Raw genomic sequence first — 19808 nt, forward strand, 5'->3', positions numbered from 1 at the left:
CAAAAAGTTATGACCTGCAGTGTTACCAACCAAATGCTGAAAATGGAATTAGATTGGAGAGCTATTATTCGAGCAGCACGGACAAGTTTTGTAAAATGTGTACGATTTTAATATCATGACTTCCTTGTTCTTCATATCTTTGAAATTTAAATGCATGCAGTGCAAAAGACATACACTGTATATACAAGTTGTTGCTGGTTTAACTCACTCTCACCATCACCCGTCATACAAAAATTTATTAGCTCATTCTTGAGCAGCGTGACTGGGATATGTGCCAATACTGATAGTTATGTTGTTAACTTTGCGATGGGTGGCAGCTGAAAGTGGCTGATACATTACCCAGAATTCACTGCGCGACAGACACCGCCTTATTGTCAGCAGCGAAGGCCGGCGCGCGGTGGACTGACTCAGGCCGATGGTGACGTAACGTCAGCGCGGGAGCGTGGTCTCCCGTCGCGGCGCTGCGCGGATGATGTGGAGTACGCATGCGCGGGACTGCAGCAGGTAAGGGACGGCTGGGCGGTGGAGGTGATGCGCCTGGTGTCCGGTCGTGTCCGGTGGGCGGGTTTGCTGTCAGGTACCGGGGTCCGGTCACAGACCTCAGGGCAGGGGTTGGCACCGATAAAATGAGACGAAGATGGGCGGCAAATAACCGGCGTGATTTGATGCCCGGCCGAGGTGCCGGGTGTGACATTGCGGCCCGGTCAGGCCGCAGTGGCGCCGGACCCTGTCGGTCAGATCGGAGCCTAGGGAGGAATCAGCCGCTCGGCTGCCCCACTCACTGTAACGGGCCGGTTGTTATACCCTCTCCGTGATTAAATATTAGCACCAATTACAAATGTTTGATTAAAAACTGGAAATCTGAAATAAAAACAGAAGGGGCAGGTCAGTCAGCGTCTGTGGAGTCGGAATCAGAGTTTCCACCCTTCGTCAGAACTGCGAAACTTAACTTTATCTTCTCACGGATGCGGCTTGACCTGCCGTCTGTTCCCAGCGTTTTCTATTTTTAATTTGAATGCATATTGTTCAGGATATAACAGTGTTGGAGTGTGGATACTTCATAGCTGCTTGTGGTGACCGCATTAGAGCAAGACAGTGTGGAGGTGATTGGGTAATTCTCATGTCGTCATTCATGAACACCAGAATAACCTATAAGTGGTTGTGCCAATAGTTCTGTGCTATAGTTAAATGCAATTGTCCTCAATGGAAGAAGTTGCTGAAATGTGTTTCTTTTAAGTAGAATCTGTTTTCCCAAGTAAATTAACTTTGATGCATAAAGGACAGCTTGCTTTGAGCTCTGCCCAAATTTGACATTGGTTCAAGTGATGGTGTGAACAATTACAGTCTTAAAAATGTATTACACAAGTTAAAAGGGTTCAGATGTTGGCTTTCATAGTGACCAGTTGCATTCCAACAACATATTGCCAGCAATTACACATATGATGAGTATTACTAACTCTTTCTTGATATTGGGATAATATGTGACAGAATTTTGACAGGGAATTTACCACCAACTTTGAGCTTTATTTTTTCAGTCATGTTACATTCTGATATATTTAACAACTGTAATATATGGAGGAACAAGAAATTGTTCATTTTGGCAGGAAAAACTTCTAAAAAGCTGTATTTCATCTAAATGATGAGAGATTGGAGAGCTCTGAGAGGGATCGGGGTGTCCTATTGCAAGATTGGCAAAAAGTTTGGGTGCAGGTACAGCAAGTAATTGTGAAAGCTGAGACTTACTGTTTAGTGCTCGGAATTGAATACAAAAGTAGGGAGGTTGTGCCTCAGTTATGTATGGCATTGGTGACTTCATATCTGGAGAACAGTGTAATGTATTGCTCTCTTTATTCAAGGGAGGATATTAATGTATTAGAAGCAGTTCAGAGAAGGTTTACTAGAAAAATTCCTGTAATTGGAAGGTTGAACTGTTGAGGCTTGGAAGTGTAAAAAAGGGAAATTGATTGAAACGTTCAAGACCCTGCTTTGATAGGGCAGATGTGGAGGGGATGGTTTTTGTGGGTGAATTACAAGGGGTCACTGCGAGGATTGAGAATCTTTAGAACTCTTTCTCATGGGGTGGTGGAAGTAATGTCTTTGAATATTTCTAAGGCAGAGGTGGATAGGTACTTCATAAGCAAGGGTGAAAGGTTACCATGAGAAGATAGGAATAGGTAGTTGAGTAACCCTGGTGTTGTCTGCCACTACACTCAATCTGTGGGAGAGGTTGCACATAAAGGTACAATTTCAGGTCAGATATTAACTTAATGAGCCTGCCAACTTGATGTCTAAACATCAAGAAAGTACTGACTGTGTTGTCCAAGAAGAAAACAACTTTGGTATTGGAGATTAAACTGAAAATAAACATGAAGCTTCTTCAGCAGATTTTTTAAATTGTGGTTGCCCAGGGCTTGCTTTAGCCCTGTGACAAAATTTGCATTAAATTCCCAGCACTTTGTAACAAACATTGTTCATTTTGTAGAAATTGCTACTGCTTTGTTGTGACCGAGGGCTATTGGTGGAGGTATTGCATTTATTTGCCCAATCACTCTCTCAGACTGAGCTTATTAGCAGATAATATTAGTTTTGTTTGACCTATGGTTCAACTACAAACTTCATTCAAGATCACCAGTACGTGGCTGTGGAAGGACTGAAAGACCACTGCAATCTTGAACCTTGTGTTCAATCTTGATATTGCCTGATACTCTTACAGTTTCATAATGGCATTGCGTTAAGCAAGTAATATTTGTGATTGTGGAATGTAATGTGCAATTACTGAACTGTAACTGCAGTTTCCTAGCATTATATTCCCGAAGTCGGCTGTAATGTTGTGAAGAAAATCTGATTATTGTCTTTCCCGAGCAGATGTATTTACCGTAATTTCAATTGGAAACTTTGTATAGAGGAAGAAGATAAAAAGGAATACAACAAGTGGTATAGAAATGTCTTCATCTTTGTGTTGTCTTATTACTTTATCTTTAACTGCAGCACAAAACTGGAATAAAACCAAAACAAAGAAGTTTAATCTGCACCTTCTGCAATTGTAACCATAGGACCATTTCACTATTCCATCTGATAGAACATCAGTGGATTCAAGTTCAGTTCTGTCATTTGGAGCTATGTATGTAATATCTTGATCAGAGGCATCTGGTGTAGAGAAGGTTGGAATATAGAAAATCTGTGATTAGCTGTTGTAACAGTATTTAATGTGATCTATTCAATACAATGTGAAATATATTTTATTTACTCCTTGCAGCTGGCGGAAATGAAGACTGTGTTGGTGTTTGGCTTCCCAATTGGTATACAAAGCAGTCAGAAGGAAAAACTGGATTTTCTATGTTAAGGGATCAGACGTTTCTCAGGAGAACTAGTGAGTGCAGGACAAAAGATGACTAGCAGCAGAAAAACAGAAACCTGTGTTTCTTTGTAAAAATAAGAGATGATAAAGATTAAAATGTGAAAGGCTAGCAATAACAAAATGAAAAGAGCAATGGATAAAGCATTAAAAAGAAATAAAAGTGAGGGGACTGATCTTAAGTGCATAGGTGATGATGCAAAGAAAGATTAAAGTTGGAAAAAAGAGATTAAAACATATTAAATAGTGAGATTATTACTTAACATTAAGTTGATTGGGCAAAAGGGCAGGTAATAATATACGAAACAAAGTTGGCCTTGGGATCCCTTGAGGCTGCACCTCTGTTTAATGAGATCTTGGCTAAAGCTGTGCTACATTGACCTTCTCACCTGCTCCCCATATTCTCTAATTTCCTTAGTATTTAAAATTTCATCAATCTCATCCTTTTCTATATCAATGACTGAGTATCTGCAGTTCACTGAGGCTGAAAATGATAATGATTTACAATTCTGTTTTTGAAGAAATTTCTCATGGCAAATTGTTCTAGCTAACCTGATAGAGATTCCCATTGGTGGAGGGGTCAAGAACTGGGGACACGGTATGAAGGGTGATCTGCAAAAGAGCCAAAAGTGATGCAAGGAGAAAACAGCAAAATGGTTAGTGCCTGAAAGGCACTGCCAGGGCTAGTCTTAGAGGCTGATTTATTCTGCCTATCTTTATATTGTATATCTTTCCTTTAGATTCAGTCTGTCCATGTTCTGTACTTTGCACCCTTTGTTCACTATTTTTATTGTGTTTTACTGCTCAGGATTTCTCAAAGCTACTTGTATTATTTATCCTCTATATTCTTTGGCAAACCTCGGGTTCATTGTACACACTGACTACAATTAGCTGTACATCTACAACTAGCTGTACACCATTCCATTCAACCCTTCTGCTGTGTGCATTCAGTCTGCTTGTTTAATAAGCATTCTCAGATGAACTGCAGTTTCCTTAAGCTAAACATTATAGAGACTGAAGCCATCATATTTGTTTCCTGCCACAAATTCCATTCCCTTGCCAATTCATTTTCCTCACCCACTACTGCCTCAAGAAGAAGGCACTTGTTCATAACCTCGATGTCCTGTTTGTACCTGAGAAGAGCTCTGAGCCTTTAATCTTTCCTTCACAAAGGCACTTCTGGGTCTCTGTTGCTAGAATTCTCATGGTTTAGTTACTGCAATTTTAGTACCCCTTTGGACAGTACACTATCATCTGCTCTCCATACACTAAATCTGATTCAAAACACCGTTGCCCATATCCCAATGTTCATTACGTATCACTCAGTTCCCCTCTGCTAATTAACTTCCTCATCCTCCAGTGTCGCTAAATTAAAATGAGCATGTACAAATATAGTTCTGACCCATTTGCTCTTATCTCTAATGTCCCTAGCCTTGTAACCCTTGGAACTCCTTATCTTCAACTTTGAACTTCTGCTTTTCCTGGTCTGTTCCACCATGGTAGCCAAGCCTTAAGCTACCTCTCCATACACGTTAACTCTATCTCTGCTTTGAAGAGCTTCCTTAAAATTTTGAGAGAATTCCTGTCCACCTTCCAGATAACTCTTAATCTGCTACTGTGAAGCCCCTTGAGGTTATTTTCCATGTAACAGCTAATTGTAGATGCACCTCATTGTTAAAGATTTGAAGCCCTGTCTGTTGCTTGCTTTTATTTGATTGGGACAGGCTTTTTTGCTGTGGAAATTTGAATTTGACTTGCCGCAAGTCTTCCTTTGTTAGAATGAGGAGGACTGCAATCTCTCAGCCAGGACCGCACTCAACTCCAGATTCAGATGTCATGAGGATAGCATCCAAACTGCTGACCATCCAGTCCTTTCATATGGATCTTCAGGGGTGGCACAGTGCGCAGGTAGTAGAGCTGCTGCCTCACAGCTCCAGTAACCCAGGTTGTGTGGAGTTTGCATCTTCCCTTTGTGACTGCGGGTTTGCGCCAGGTGCTCCAGTTTTATTCCACATCCCAAAAATGTGCTGGTTGGTAGCTTAATTTAGTGGTGTAAATTGCTGCTAGAAGTAGATGAGTGGTGGAATCTTGTGAGGGAGGGGTGGAGTTGATGAGAGTGGGGGGGGGAGAGAGAAAAAAAGTGGGATGAGTGCAAATGGGTGTTTGATGGTCCATACAGACTTGGTGAGTCAAAGGGTCTGCTTCCATGCTGTATGACTATGATTCTCTCTAGGCACAGCATCCTCAGTTAGACAGGATTGTCAGCTCTGATTGGATTTGATTTCATTTTAGTTTTTAGATAAGATATCTTTATTAGTCACATGTACATCGAAACACAGTGAAATTCATCTTTTGCGTAGAGTGTTCTGGAGGCAGCCCGCAAGTGTTGCCACGTTTCCGGTGCTAACGTAGCATGCCCACAGCTTCCTAACCTGTACGTCTTTGGAATGTGGGAGGAAACCGGAGCACCCGGAGGAAACCCATGCAGACACGGGGAGGACGTACAAACTCCTTACAGACAGTGGCTGGAATTGAACCCGGGTCGCTGGCGCTGTAAAGCATTACGCTAACTACTGTGCCTGTTCCTGCCCTCAATGTTGCTTGGAATTGCCTTGCCCACACCCTTGCCTGTTATAACTGTTGGGTAAATATCCTCATAGTGTATAACCTTCCTACCCTGTGAAAACTGATGCTTTATTATACTCTTGGATGTTTTACAACTGTTTTATCCTGTATTCTTATAACTAAGAAACTAAAGCTGTCAAATAATATGGAAACAATACAATCATTTTTAATACTCCTTTTTATTCCCCCCACTTTTCTTGCAGCAATGTCCAGGAAATTAGTTTTTAATTCATGAGTCTCCCAAGACATTTCTAGGGGCTAGTAACCTTAATTGGTGCATCTAAAGTAAACATAGGGAGATATAAAATGTGGGGAAACTTGTTTGATGTAAATGTCATGAAAGGTATAATGTGTGCAAGATGGAAAGCTGTGCTGAATTACTGCCATAACCACAGGCTCTCTGATCCTGCAGAATCGGGCAGCAGCATCAGGAGCTAACAAGGGAAGACATCACTTCCTGACTTTAAACCAAAAAAAAAGCATGATTTGGGGGTCAGCTAGCAAAACAGGCATACAAAGTAATCATGAGGAGAACATGACATTCAGGTTCCTACAGGAAAATCAGTAGTGATGGAGCATAGGTGAGAAAAAGAGTAGAAAAAAAAATTAAGAACAAATAAGGCAGAAATATCCAGCCAGATCTTGAAACCATTGGAGACAAGGCAGGAGGCAGAGGGATTAGGCAAGTCTAATAAAGAAGTGACAGGGATTGAGAGAGGCACAGACTGAAACCAGTTGTCAAAGGAATGAGCTACGCTGAATGCTAAAAGAAATTTTGACTTTTACACTTTATGAAGAATGTGAACAAACACTGGGAGAAGGAAAGGCTAAACGAACTTTTGAAGTATTTAAGATATTCTGTGAGAAGATTAGATGACCTCTGGAAAAACTAGAGAAAGATACTAGAAAAGATCAAAATAAAACTCCAATATAGTTGGATGTTGTGTTGGGAGAGTAAAGAGTCTGGAAATTTAGGCAGTTGACCTTCAGTGTTAAAGATTCATAAGGTGAATAAGTTAAGTTTTGGTGAGCCCCTTGGGAATGGTGACAATAATATGACATGCTTTAGGATCTGTAAGGCAAAAGAAATGTTTGTACAAAAGCTGACCACTCAGATTTCAGAAAGATGAGTGAATTCTGATGAGTGATTGGCAAATGGGATCCTGCATCAACAATGAAATGTTTTTAAAAAGGGGTTTGTAGAATAGGTATCAATCATTTAAAGAAAAGACGTTGCTTCAAAAATTAGAATGCTGTACAAAATTTTCAACATTAAAATGAAGAAATTGTTCAGAGGAGATTTTTAGTTAAGTATAATGAATCTAAAATCAATGAAAATAAATGGAACATGGTGAAGAAAGCAAGGAGGGAGTATGATGAGTGAATAACAAAACTAAGAAAATAAAAGCATTTTAAGAATGTCAATAAAACATGATTGTTAAACATGTTGGATGCTGGAGAGAAGAGGGATTTGATAGTGAATAAGAGGTTAGACATAAATTGATGAGAATACAGGATTCAAAGTTTACAATACCATATTAGAGAAGATAAATCCTGAATTGGTTAAGTGAAGTAAGATTTATCATCATAATGTGAAAGTAATAGGCTGAAAGAGAGATGATTGTTAGAACAAGTTAGCTGCATCTCAGGATTCCATAGAAGTGGGGGAAAAATACTGAAATTCCAATAAGTGATATTCTGGGATTATTGAATGTTGGGCAACAAACAATGAGAAGTGTCTAGCGTATACAGCTATTTTCATTTTAAAAAAAAAACAAGCTAACCCATAAAGTTAGAATCCAGTTAGTTATTAAAAGATTTGTGCTAGAATGATTTTGGAACCTTTAATTATTTATCCTGATTGAAAATAATTAGAAACAGTGAATATGGCTTTCAGAAAGGAAGATTGTCTTACAAGTCTGAGTGTTCTTTGAGGTGGTGACCAAAGTACAATTGAGGAAATTGACTTTCAGCAAGCCTTTGTCAAGGAACCATAAAGGTACAGTACCTCAAAATTATTGGAGGAGATTAAGGAGTAAAGGGGTGGGGGGAAGGGGGGTAAAGCTGATAATTGAATTAAGAACTTTCAAAGCAAAATTGTCTGAATTAGATTGTCAGTGGTCAAATTGAATTGAATTCTATTCTGAGGTCACATCTGTTCAACATTCTCATTGATTTCTATATATGACAGAAATGGTATTTATTTTTATACATGATAGTAAAATAGATATAACAAATAAACAATAGTAATAGGGTTGGTTAATGACATTCAGAGAATTAGTTAACTGGTTAACCAAATTTGCTGATGAAATAATATACACAAATTAACTAAACATTGTGGAGGATAATAACAGTCTGATGAAATGGACAAGCGTGTTCAATTTAAAGTGGAGCAATGTGTTGTGATGCATTTTTGTAGGATACAAAGGAAACTAAGCAGGTGGATGCACGTGAATCTTTGACATTGCAGGCATGTTGAGAAGGCGTATTGGATGTTTGAGTGTCTAATAAAAGCATAGAGTACAGAAGCAAGGAAGTTGAGCTTAACGCTGTAAAATGCTGATTGGGCCTCAGTTGAACTATTGTGTTCCATTCTGAAAGAGCTGAAAGTACAAAGATGATATTTGATAGAAAGTCTGTGTTGCTTTGAAAGAGTAAACAAGCAGAAACTGTTTTCAGTAGGAGAAGGGTCAGTACTCAGAGAGACAGACTTGTCATGATGAAAAGAACTAGAGGTGACATTAAGAAATCTTTTTTACACACCTATTGTTTTGATCTGGAATGTCTCAAAGTGGAGTGGAAGCATATTCACTAATGACTTTCAAAACAAGTTTGGATAAATACTTGAAGGGGGGGAAAGCTGCACGGTTGTGGAGGAGTTGGACAATGACGACACCAACTATTAGACATGGTGGCATCTAATAGGAAATTTGTATATAATGGGATATTACTAAAAAATGCAAATATGAGGAAGGACTTTTTATTGTTTCTGAATGACGTGGATGAATATGGTTGGAAACAAACTGAAGAGAGTATATAAGACTTATAATGATAGTAAAATGTGAGAAAATACGATGAACAAAAAAGGAATAGAGGAAGAAGAGGTGATTAGGAAACTATTTTACAAGTACATCAGCAATAAGAAGAATTATTAAGCACAAGATGGAACTTCTGAGGAGAAAATAATGTTAAGAGGACACTTAGCAATAACAAGTATTTCATTTCCATATTTCCAGGAGGAGGAGATATGGGAGAGGGTGTATATGTTAGATTTTTCGTGCAGTAAGAAACATTAAAGGGAAGATAATGTAGAGGAGTGGAAAATGATGGAATCTGCTTAGATATTCCCTTACTATCTTTAGAATTCATGTGAAAAATAACAGAGCTAGAAATTGTACTGCAGAACAATGTGTTATTCCATTATGGCTAACAACATAATTACTTTTCGGAAGAAAGACAGCTAAATTGGATAATTATGGGGCAGTTAGTCTAACAAATAGGGTAATGAAAATTTTGGAACTTTTAATTAGCAATCAGGTTACCAAGTAGACACATGAAGAGAAAATAACCAAAAAAACAAGCACATGGATTTCAGACAGGAAGGCTATGTTACAGAATCTTTGAGGTAGTAATGAATTTGGTGGATGTGATTGACATATCAAAAACACTGCAGGAAGCTAGAAGAGATGAAGGCGAATAGAATTAAAACTGAGGTAATGAATTAGATTAACAGCTGGTTAGACAGTTAGAGATGAGGACAGTTTCTCACACCAATAACTTGTACTTTTATAAAGACAGAAAACACTGCAAACACTCAGCACCTGCTGCCTGACTACTGAGTGTTTCTGGCATTTTCTGTTTTTATTTCAGATTTCTGGCATTTGTAGTTTTTTTATATTTTCACTTCTATTTTTATAGACTTTGACATTGCAGTGTGTCCCAGGTACTGCACAGCATCCTTATCAAAAAAAAATGCAGAACAGAATAAAAATATGCGTGCCTGAAAGCTTGGCCAAAGAAGTGTTTTTAGAAAGGCTTAAACATGAAGAGGGAGAGGTTTAGGGAGGAAATCAAGGCTTTGGGGCTAAGACAATTTGAGGTGGGGCCAGTGGTGGTATCATGGAGCAGTGGAAATCAGGGCTATACAGATAGCCAGATTGCAGGATTTCATGTTGCAAGGCTTTAGAAGCAACACTTAAAGTGGATGAAGTTACTTTTTTTTAAATAAAGACTGTGACATATTAAATACAGATGTTTGGACTATACAATTCAAAATGAAATGGTGAGGTAATTGAGCCAAATGATCAAAGTCCAGTTTATTGTCATATGCACAAATACATGCATGCACAGGTGCAATATTTGCTTCTATGTAATTTGCTTATTATTCCTTCAACCACTTCTAAACCTGCATATGACATGGTGACAATTGGTGGAATTTGCATTGAGTATAGTAGTTCTCAAAGCTGTTCACAATCCAAACCTGATTTATCCAGTTGCAGCCAAGTGATCACTCAGCAGAAGCCTGGTGCTGCTCTTAACAGCTACAATCTACGACAATTCAACCCAGTTCAAATATTTTTTTAATATGCTCAGCTATAATGTTGTACCCACAGTTTCAGGGCTGAGTTAATGTTTAAACTTGAGATTTCCTCACATACTAATAGTTTACCAAAGTGAGGTCTATGTGTTGCCATATCTGCAAAATGTCCATAAGATGGGATGGGAGCAAATCACATGCAGCCTAGACTGCCCATTATTGTTACAGTAATCCTTTTTTCCAAACATCACAGATTATTAACAGGCACGGGTAACGCTCCCCCATCTCTTTCTCCCCTACATTGAGGACTGCATTGGTGCTGCTTCCTGCACCCATGCAGAGCTCGTCAATTTCAACAACTTTGCCACCAACTTCCACTCCGGCCCTCAAATTCACTGGGTCCATCTCCAACACCTCCCTCCCCTCTCCTGATCTCTCTGTCTCCATTTTGTGGAGACAGATTATCTACGGAATCATTTACAAACCCACTGACTCCTACAGTTACCTTGACTACACCTCTTCCCACCCTGTCACTTGTAAGGATGCTATTCCCTTAGTTCCTCTGTCTCTGCCTCGTCTGTTCTTATGATGAGGCTTTCCATTCCAGGACATTCGAGATGTTTCTTTTTCAGAAAACGGGGTATCCTCTTTGCTGCTATCAATGCAGCCCTCACCTGCATCTTCTCCATTTCCTGCACATCTGCCCTCACCCCATTTCACCTCCCCCCACCCCCCAGACACAACAGGGATAGGGCCCTTGTCCTCACCTACCACCCCACGAGCCTCTGCATCCAACACATCATTCTCCACAACTTCCACCATCTCTAACGGGATCCTACCACCAGGTGCGTCTTCCCCTCCCCTCTTTGCTCTCCGCAGGGATTGCTCTCTCTTCACAACTCCCTTGTCTGCACAACCCTTCCCACCGATTTCCCCCTCCAGGTACTTATTCCTGCAACTGTGCTAAGTATTACACCTGCCCCTACACCTCTCTTACCACATGCGAATCCATCAGTGTCATTTATTGCATCCGGTGCTCCCAGTGTGGCCTCCTGTACATTGGTGAGACCCGACACAGATTGGGGGATCGTTTCATTGAACATCTACGCTTCATCCACTGGAACAGCCAGGATCTCCCGGTGGCCAGCCATTTCCATTCCCACAGTGACATGTCTGTCCATGGCCTCCTTTACTACCAAGTTGAGGCTAAACACAGATTAGAGGAACAACACCTCGTATTCCATCTTGGTAGTATAGTGATGCCTGACGGCTATCAACATCAATTTCTCTAACTTATTGGAACCACTCCCCCTGTTTTTCCCCCCTCCTTATTTTGTTTTTCCTTATTCCATTGGCCCCTTTACCCCTTGTCTTTCCTCTCCCTCTCCGTCATGACCTGCCCATCACCCACACCTTCCTCCCTCTAGTTCCCCACCTCCTTCCCTTTATTCCATGGGTCTACTATCCTCTCCTATCAGATTCCATCTTGTCAGCCCTTTGCCTCTTCTACCCATCACCTCCCAGCTTCTCACATAATTCCCATTTACCCCACCCTCCCCTCATCTGGACTTGCCTATCACCTGCCAGCTCATGTTCATCCCCCTCCCTCCACCCTTCTATTCTGGCTTCTGTCCTCTCTCTTTCCAGTCCTGATGAAGGGTCTCAACCCGAAATGGGTCATTTCCCTCTACAGATGCTGCCTGACCTGAGTTCCTCCAGCAGTTTTTGTGTTGCTCCAGGTTTCCAGCATCTGCTGTCTGTCTTGTCTTATTATGTGGAAGCCCATTGTTGATCTGGTGTGATATTCTATAAGAAACTAGTCAGATGCAAGAGGTCCAGAGACTGACATACCTTTGTTCTTTTTATTCCAATTAACGTAGAAAATGTGGCCCTAATGTGTTTGGATGAGTTCAGAATAAAGCTCAATGCAAATAAACTGCACAGTTGAACTATCTTAAGACACTGAGACTCATACAGGGAGACTGGGCCACCTGGACAGCACCAGGCCAACAATTTCAAGTGTGGAAGGAAAAATCTAATGGGGAAGAAAAGCAGCTTTTTTTTTAGAACAAATATATCTTGCCTGAAGAACCTATTGAACTGTGGTCTCCAGGGATACCGGCTCCTGCACAAAGATTTCCTACAAAGTGCTTCTCTGTGAGGTGAGGTTAAACATAACCTATTGCTCTTCTCCATAGTGAACACTCCTTTTGATTGTCTGATTTAATGCAATCATTTATTAATTATTCAAGCAATCAGGGAACATTCATTCACTCATTGTGATGAGCCTTCCCCAGATTGGAAAGATGTCAAATTTTTTGGAATTAAGTGAAAACTGAATTGTCATATGACAACATAAATAATCCAGCTCACAATTTTGCCAAACCTTTATTCTGAAGCCTCAGAGGTGGATTTTTTGTTAAAATGGGAAACTGCTTTAAAGAAATGGTTGGGCTGTGTACACAAAACAAAATGGAGTAAATCTGGTCAGTGGCAGACATTTTATTAATTCTTTGTTTATTTCATGAATTATTTAGGCTTCTGATATATGGATACAATTGTTTAACCAATCAGGTTGACAAATGGAGAACATATCAGGAACAATACTTCATTACTAAAGCTAATGCCCCAGTTTAAAGCATTACTTATCACTCCTCCAATTTGATAATAAAAATATTTTTTCATGGATATACATTCACATCCTAGCTGGAAATTAGAACATAGAACATTATAGCACAGTACAGGCCCTTTGGCTCACGATGTTGTGCCGACATTTTATTCTGCTCTAATATCTATATATCCCTTCCCTCCCACATAGCCCTCCATTTTTCTATCATTCTTGTGGCTATCTAAGAGTTTCTTAAATGTCCCTAATATATCTGCCTCCACTACCTCTGGCAGTGCGTTCCACACACCCACCACTCTCTGTGTATGCCCCCTCATGTTAGCCATTTTTGCCCCGGGATAAAGTCTCTGACTGTCCACTCGATCTATGCCTCATCATCTTGTACACCTCTATCAAGTTACCTCTCATCCTTCTTCACTCCAAAGAGAAAGGCCCTAGCTCGCTTAACTTATCCTCATAAGACATGCTCTCCAATCCAGGAGGCATCTTGATAAACCTCCTCTGCTGCACCCTCTCTAAAGCTGCTACATCCTTCCTATAATGAGGTGACCAGAACTGAACACAATACTCCAAGTGTGGTCTGACCAGAGTTTTATAAAGCTGCAACATTACCTGGCGGCTCTTGAACTCAATACCCCGACTAATGAAGGCCAACACACCATACGCCTTCTTAACAACCCTATCGACCTGTGCGGCAACCTTGAGGGATCTATGGACGTGGACCCCAAGATCCCTCTGTTCCTCCACACTGCTAAGAGTCCTCCCATTAACCTTATATTCTGCCCTTCAAATTTAATCTTCCAAAGTGTATCACTTCACACTTTTCTGGGTTGAACTCCATCTGCCACTTCTCAACCCAGCTCTGCATCCTATCAATATCCTGTTGTAACCAACAGTAACTTTCTACACTATCCACAACACCACCAACCTTCGTGTCATCTGCAAACCTACTAACCCACCCTTCCACATCCTCATGCAAGTCATTTATAGAAATCACAAAGAGCAGGGGTCTCAGAACAGATCCCTGCGGAACACCACTGGTCACCGACCTCCAGGCAGATTATGCTCCATCTACCACCACTCTCTGTCTTCTATGAGTGAGTTAATTCTGAATCCCACACAGCCAAGTTTCCTGGATCCCATGGCTCCTGACTCTCTGAATGAGCCTTCCATGAGGAACCTTATTGAATGCCTTCTAAAATCCATGTACACCACATCCACTATTCTCCCTTCATCAATGTGCTTTGTCAAATCCTCAAAGAATTCAATCAGGCTCATGAGGCATGACCTGCCCCTCATAAAGCCATGCTGAGTGTCCCTAATCAGCCTATGCTTCTCCAAATGCCCATAAATCCTGTCTTTATGAATCTTCTCCAGTAATTTGCCCACCATTGAAGTAAGACTCACTGGCCTGTAATTCCCAAGGTTGTCTCTACTCCCTTTCTTGAACAAAGGAACAACATTTACCTCCCTCCAATCATCAGGCACTACTCCTGTGGCCAATGAGGACGCAAAGATCATGGCCAAAGGCACAGCAATCTCTTTCCTTGCTTCAAGCACAAAATCTAAACTAAAGCTAAATCTAATCTGATGGAGTTGCTGAATTGTTGTATTTGCCATCTTGGTGTGGAATATCAACAAGGGAGAACATGTTTTTCCATAAGCAATGGGTAAAATGACATTTGTAGCTGTAGTTTGCTAAAGTGTGTGTGAATGCCAGCAGATAGCAGAAAATACTGATTTTCCCTTCGTATTTAAATACCTCCAGGAATTTTAATTAGAGGATTTGTGCAGAGGGTCCATAAGAACACTGAAATGAGTCAAATTAGATTAGATCTCAAACTAAAATTGTAAACCAAAGGCATTGAAAAGTATATAATATAAAAAATGCAGATAGCAGGACAACTCTGCTGGCGGGGGGGGGGGGGGGTAGGGTAGTGGGTAGTGATTACTTATGCCTCATAATAAAGAGAAATTTGTATTGCAGTAACGGCAGTCTGTGAGACCAAGTGGAAATCAGATAATATAAGTAGCTAATCACTTCCTGGGTTAACTGAAAATAACTGGGATCAGGAGTCAGCTGAAACTGCTAGTTGCAAGCAGCCAGGAAGGAAACTTGATGTATTAATTATTCAGTCGGGGAGTGGAGGTTTCTCAAGGGAGCTGGCAGCTATGGAGTACAAGTAAGAAAAAGAGAACAAAGAAGGAAACCAGTTTTGGAATAGAAAGCTCAGACATTTAAAACAAAGACCTGAGGTGAGAGACGTTGAATGAGTGATCTTGAGAAGTGAAAAGCTAAAATTGTCAGATTTTACAAAAGCAATAGAGGGCATCTTCAATTGTTAAGCTGAAGCTTAAAAATACAATAATCAGATCATGTTATGATTATATGTTTAGTACAATGTGAAGTCAATGCAGCATTGTTAATGTGATTCAATAGTCAGATCTTGACACAATTCAGAATGTCCGTGCTACTGTCTTCTTGAGAGGGGGTAATATAACAATGGTTTGATAACAGATTTACTGCAGATCTAGTGCTTCAGTGCCTTTTATGTAACAATTCTGACATGATGGCAACTGTACCTCGTATGTAAGATATTGATACCCAAATATATTACTGTTATTGCTTGTTCATTATTTGTTAAGTGTTTAATTAACTTGAATATAAAATGAAGTGTGATGTTGTGCTCTGTTACTTAATTCCATGAAGCATAAAACAGTGATTGTTATCCTGGGTTTGTTTCTCAACATCCATTAAGTGATCAAGGCTTGGGGGGGGATAATATTCTTCGATGGAGAAGCAACTCGTCTATGAGCTTATTCTAAAATACAGCGGACATAAGGAAGTTAGAGTATAATGGTTGGGAAAGCTAAGTTGCAAATTCTGTATGCCAGTTCAGAGTGGAAATCCCAGTATTTTTAAGTGCAGTATTTCTGTAAAATATCATTAAAGTGTTCTGCTTCTGCTGATTCTGAGGTGTGGAATATATGGTTGTGAGGATGAGAGCTGATGAAAGGATAGAACCAAACTGCTTCGTCTGCAGACACTTTCCATAGAACAGATCCCAGAAAGAAATCAACACCTTGTTGGAAATTGGGAGTAAAATAAAAGATTTTGTTTTGCAGGAGGATCATATTTCACAGAGCAGAGGGGGAGAATGGATACTGCGCTCAGAGGTTTGTCACTGCCTGAAGAACAATTGTATGGGAGTGACTCAGGGGAAAATGTTACATCTCTGACTGCCCTAACTCACACTGAAAACAGTCGGGAAGGAAACCCATATTCAATACATTTAATTGGTCAGCAAACCAGTGCTGCATCATCAGACCTGAAAGCATTCAACAACACTAGAACTTCCTCCGAAAGGGCATTTTGGAAGATGCAGCTGCTGAAGATTATTCACTTCAGGAGATGCAAAGTCCTTCAACTTATGAGGCTGGTGTGAACTTGGCCATGTTTCCAGAAGATCATGCAAAGGATGAAGATTTCAAGTGTTCTCATTGTGCAAAGACCTTCAAAGAATTATCCTCATTTACTGCTCATGAGCGGTCCCACAAAGACGATAACCCACTGAAATGTAAGGTATGTGATAAGGTCTTCATGCACTTGTCAAGTCTCCTAAAGCATCACCGCATACATACAGGTGAGAGGCCATTTAAGTGTGAGGTGTGTGGGAGAGCCTTCTCTGTTTCATCGAGCCTTTTACAACACCAACGCATCCATACAGGTGAAAAGCCCTTCCAGTGCAATGTCTGCCAGAAACGCTTCACCGAATCCTCTTCGCTCAGAACACACCAGCACATTCACACAGGCGAGAAGCCTTTCAAATGCAATGAGTGTGGTAAGGGCTACAGCAGGTCTTCACAGCTGCTAATCCATCAACTCACGCACACTGATGAGAAACCTTTTCAGTGCACCATTTGCCTGAAGGGTTTCATCCAGTTCACCCACCTGACCAATCACCAGCGGGTCCACACTGGTGAGAAGCCATTCCAGTGTGATCTCTGTCAGAAGCGTTTTGTTTCCTTCTCTTCACTTGCATCACACCAACACATCCACACGGGTATGAAGCCTTTCAAGTGTGAGATGTGTGACAAGACTTTCACGCAGTCGTCAAACCTCCTGAAGCACCGGCGCATCCACACTGGTGAGAAACCATTCAAGTGTGAGGTCTGTGACAAGACCTTCACCGTGTCCTCAAGTCTCCTGAAGCACCAACGCATCCACACCGGGGAGAAGCCTTTCAAGTGTGATGTCTGCTCAAAATGCTTCATTGATTCCTCTTCACTGACCAGGCACCAGCGCATCCACACAGGTGTGAAACCATTCAAATGTGAGGTATGCAACAAGGTGTTCGCATTGTCATCAAGCCTCCTAAAACATCAGTACATGCATACCAGGTAGAAGACCACCCACTGTGATATTTGGAAATGCTTCACCATCTCCTGTTTGGTCAGATTGTGGAAGTCCATCCACGTAGGACAAAGACCATTGAATCACCCTGCATTTAGGAGGGGCTTCAGTGTGTCTTACTGATAAGTATTCATTCCAAGAGTGTCAGTTTCAATTATTTCACTGACTTCTGGCATGAGCAGTTCATCATCAGTGAGAAGTTATACAAGTGTGAGAGGTTAGCGTTTGAATTCTTTTGCATTCATGATTTCATCGTAGCATGGAAATAGCTGAACTTGTGCAAAAGGTCAGGCAGGGTTAAACTTGAGTTATGACCAAAACCATACACATCCATGTTTTTCCACTGTATTTTGTATCCAACTTCAAGATTCAGTATCCTAGGATCAAGCTACTCCAACAAAACCAGATCCATGTACACTATTGTATGGGTCATTGTAGTCCTGTCATGGAGTCATAGAGGGTACAGCATGGAAACCAAGCCCTTTGACCCACTGAGGCTGCAGCAACCATTAAGCACCATTTACACTAATCCTACATTAATCCCATTTTTTTAATATTCTCCACACATTCTCATCCACTCACCTCAGATTCTACTACCAACCCGCATATCTTTGGGATGTGGCAGGAAACCGGAGTCATTTTTAGTGATTGTTCTTTTAAAAAAAAGCCAAGTTGAATGAGGGATTGATCGATTTTAAAAATGCTTATTTTTGCTCACAAACCCACTTTTCTGTATTAAAGCAATTACTGTCAGATTAAAGATGTGCAGGGCAGGTTTTTTTTACACACTGGTAGGTGCCTGGAATGCACTGCTGGGGGAGGTGATAGAAGCAAATGTGATAGCAACACTTGTGAGGCATTTAGACACGGGTGCAGACCATGTGTATTCATGCATGGCCCGTGGGCATCACAAGCAGCATTTAATGCCCCTCCCCTGGTTTTCTTGGTGGTGTCAGTTGTCTGCTTAAATGACTTTGGTTCTTGTGAAAGTATTCCCACGGTTATCTAAAGGTAGAGTTATGGATTTTGACTCGGCAAGAATGAAGGATCAGTATTCTACTTTCAGCTGTTTTGTGACTTTCTTTCATCTGATGGTGGTGGCATTCCCTTGCTCTCACTCCCGTCATCCTCCGAGGTTGTAGAAATTGCAGTTTGAACAGCATTGCTGAAAAAAGCACTGACCTGCTACAGATGTCTATTAAAGCTGGAAATACACTTAACATCATTAAACTGGATTCATGAGGATGTTGTCGAGAGTGGAGGGCTTGATGTTATAGGATAGGCTGGGACAGTTTTCTTTGGAGCATAGGAGGCTGAAGGGTGACCTTGTAGAGGTTTATAAAATCATGAGGGTGCATAGATAAGGTGATAGCCATGGTCTTTTTGCTAGGGTAGGGGAGTCTAAAACTAGAGGGCATAGGTGAGAGGGGAAAGATTTAAAAGGGACCCGAGGGGCAACATTTTCCCCCCACAGAGGGTGGTGGGTGTTTGGAACGAGCTGCCAGAGGAAGTGGTAGAGGAGGGTACAATTCCAACGTTTAAAAGACATTTAGACAGGTGCATGGATAGGAAATGTTTAGAGGGACCTGGGCCAAATGCAGGCAAATGGGACAAGCTCAGGTAGGGACCTTGGTTGGCATGGATGAGTTGAGCTGAAGGGACTGTTACTGTGCCATGCAACTCTGACTATCACTTAAGCCTGAGTGTGCTAGTAGGGAGGAATGTTTATGAGAACTAGTCAAATAGGCAGCTTTATCCTCTAGATTAAGAAGTATATTCATTATCGCTAGACCTGCAGTCATCCAGGCAGATGGAAAATACTCCCTTATCTAATTGAGTTATGCACACTACGTGGTGGAAGGTTAGTCATTTACATCAAAATACTTGGTGTTTGACCTGGTGTTATAGCCACATGATTTGTGTAGTTAGTCCAGTTATGTTTTTGATCAGTCACCTCACTTCCCATACCCAGCCCCGAATGCTGATGTGGAATTTGGCAATGATAATTCCATTGAATGTTAAGGGCAGGTGATTAGACACTCCTGTTGGAGAAAATCATGGCTAGGCACTCTTGTGGATGAATGTAAAAGATTTACACAAGTGGTGGTTCTTGAAAAACATTTTAAGTGAAATTCTATAACTTGAAAAGGCTGGGTGAAGTACATTATGGGGATTTAGGTGTAGTGTATTCCAGTGCATGGACAGTGCTGTGATTTTTGTCAGTGAAAATTAGAACATTGCCACTTTTCAA

The 19808-nt window shown here is 40.9% G+C and overlaps 1 protein-coding gene across 2 annotated transcripts; it reads left to right on the plus strand.

Moving 5' to 3' along the window:
• Positions 1-482: 482 nt before the first annotated feature.
• LOC127568847 (zinc finger protein 239-like) lies at positions 483-18904 on the plus strand. Of its 2 annotated transcripts, XM_052013056.1 has the most exons (3): positions 3260-3370; positions 12398-12679; positions 16270-18904. In XM_052013056.1, exon 3 carries the CDS (start codon positions 16556-16558, stop codon positions 17546-17548), a length of 993 nt encoding a protein of 330 aa, XP_051869016.1. In that variant the 5' UTR covers positions 3260-3370; positions 12398-12679; positions 16270-16555; the 3' UTR covers positions 17549-18904. The 2 variants fall into 2 exon arrangements, with proteins under 2 accessions (XP_051869017.1, XP_051869016.1); XM_052013057.1 differs by lacking the exons at positions 3260-3370; positions 12398-12679 and adding an exon at positions 483-504.
• Positions 18905-19808: the final 904 nt, after the last annotated feature.

The sequence above is a fragment of the Pristis pectinata genome, chromosome 3 (genome assembly GCF_009764475.1).
Source record: "Pristis pectinata isolate sPriPec2 chromosome 3, sPriPec2.1.pri, whole genome shotgun sequence".
Classification (NCBI taxonomy): domain Eukaryota; kingdom Metazoa; phylum Chordata; class Chondrichthyes; order Rhinopristiformes; family Pristidae; genus Pristis; species Pristis pectinata.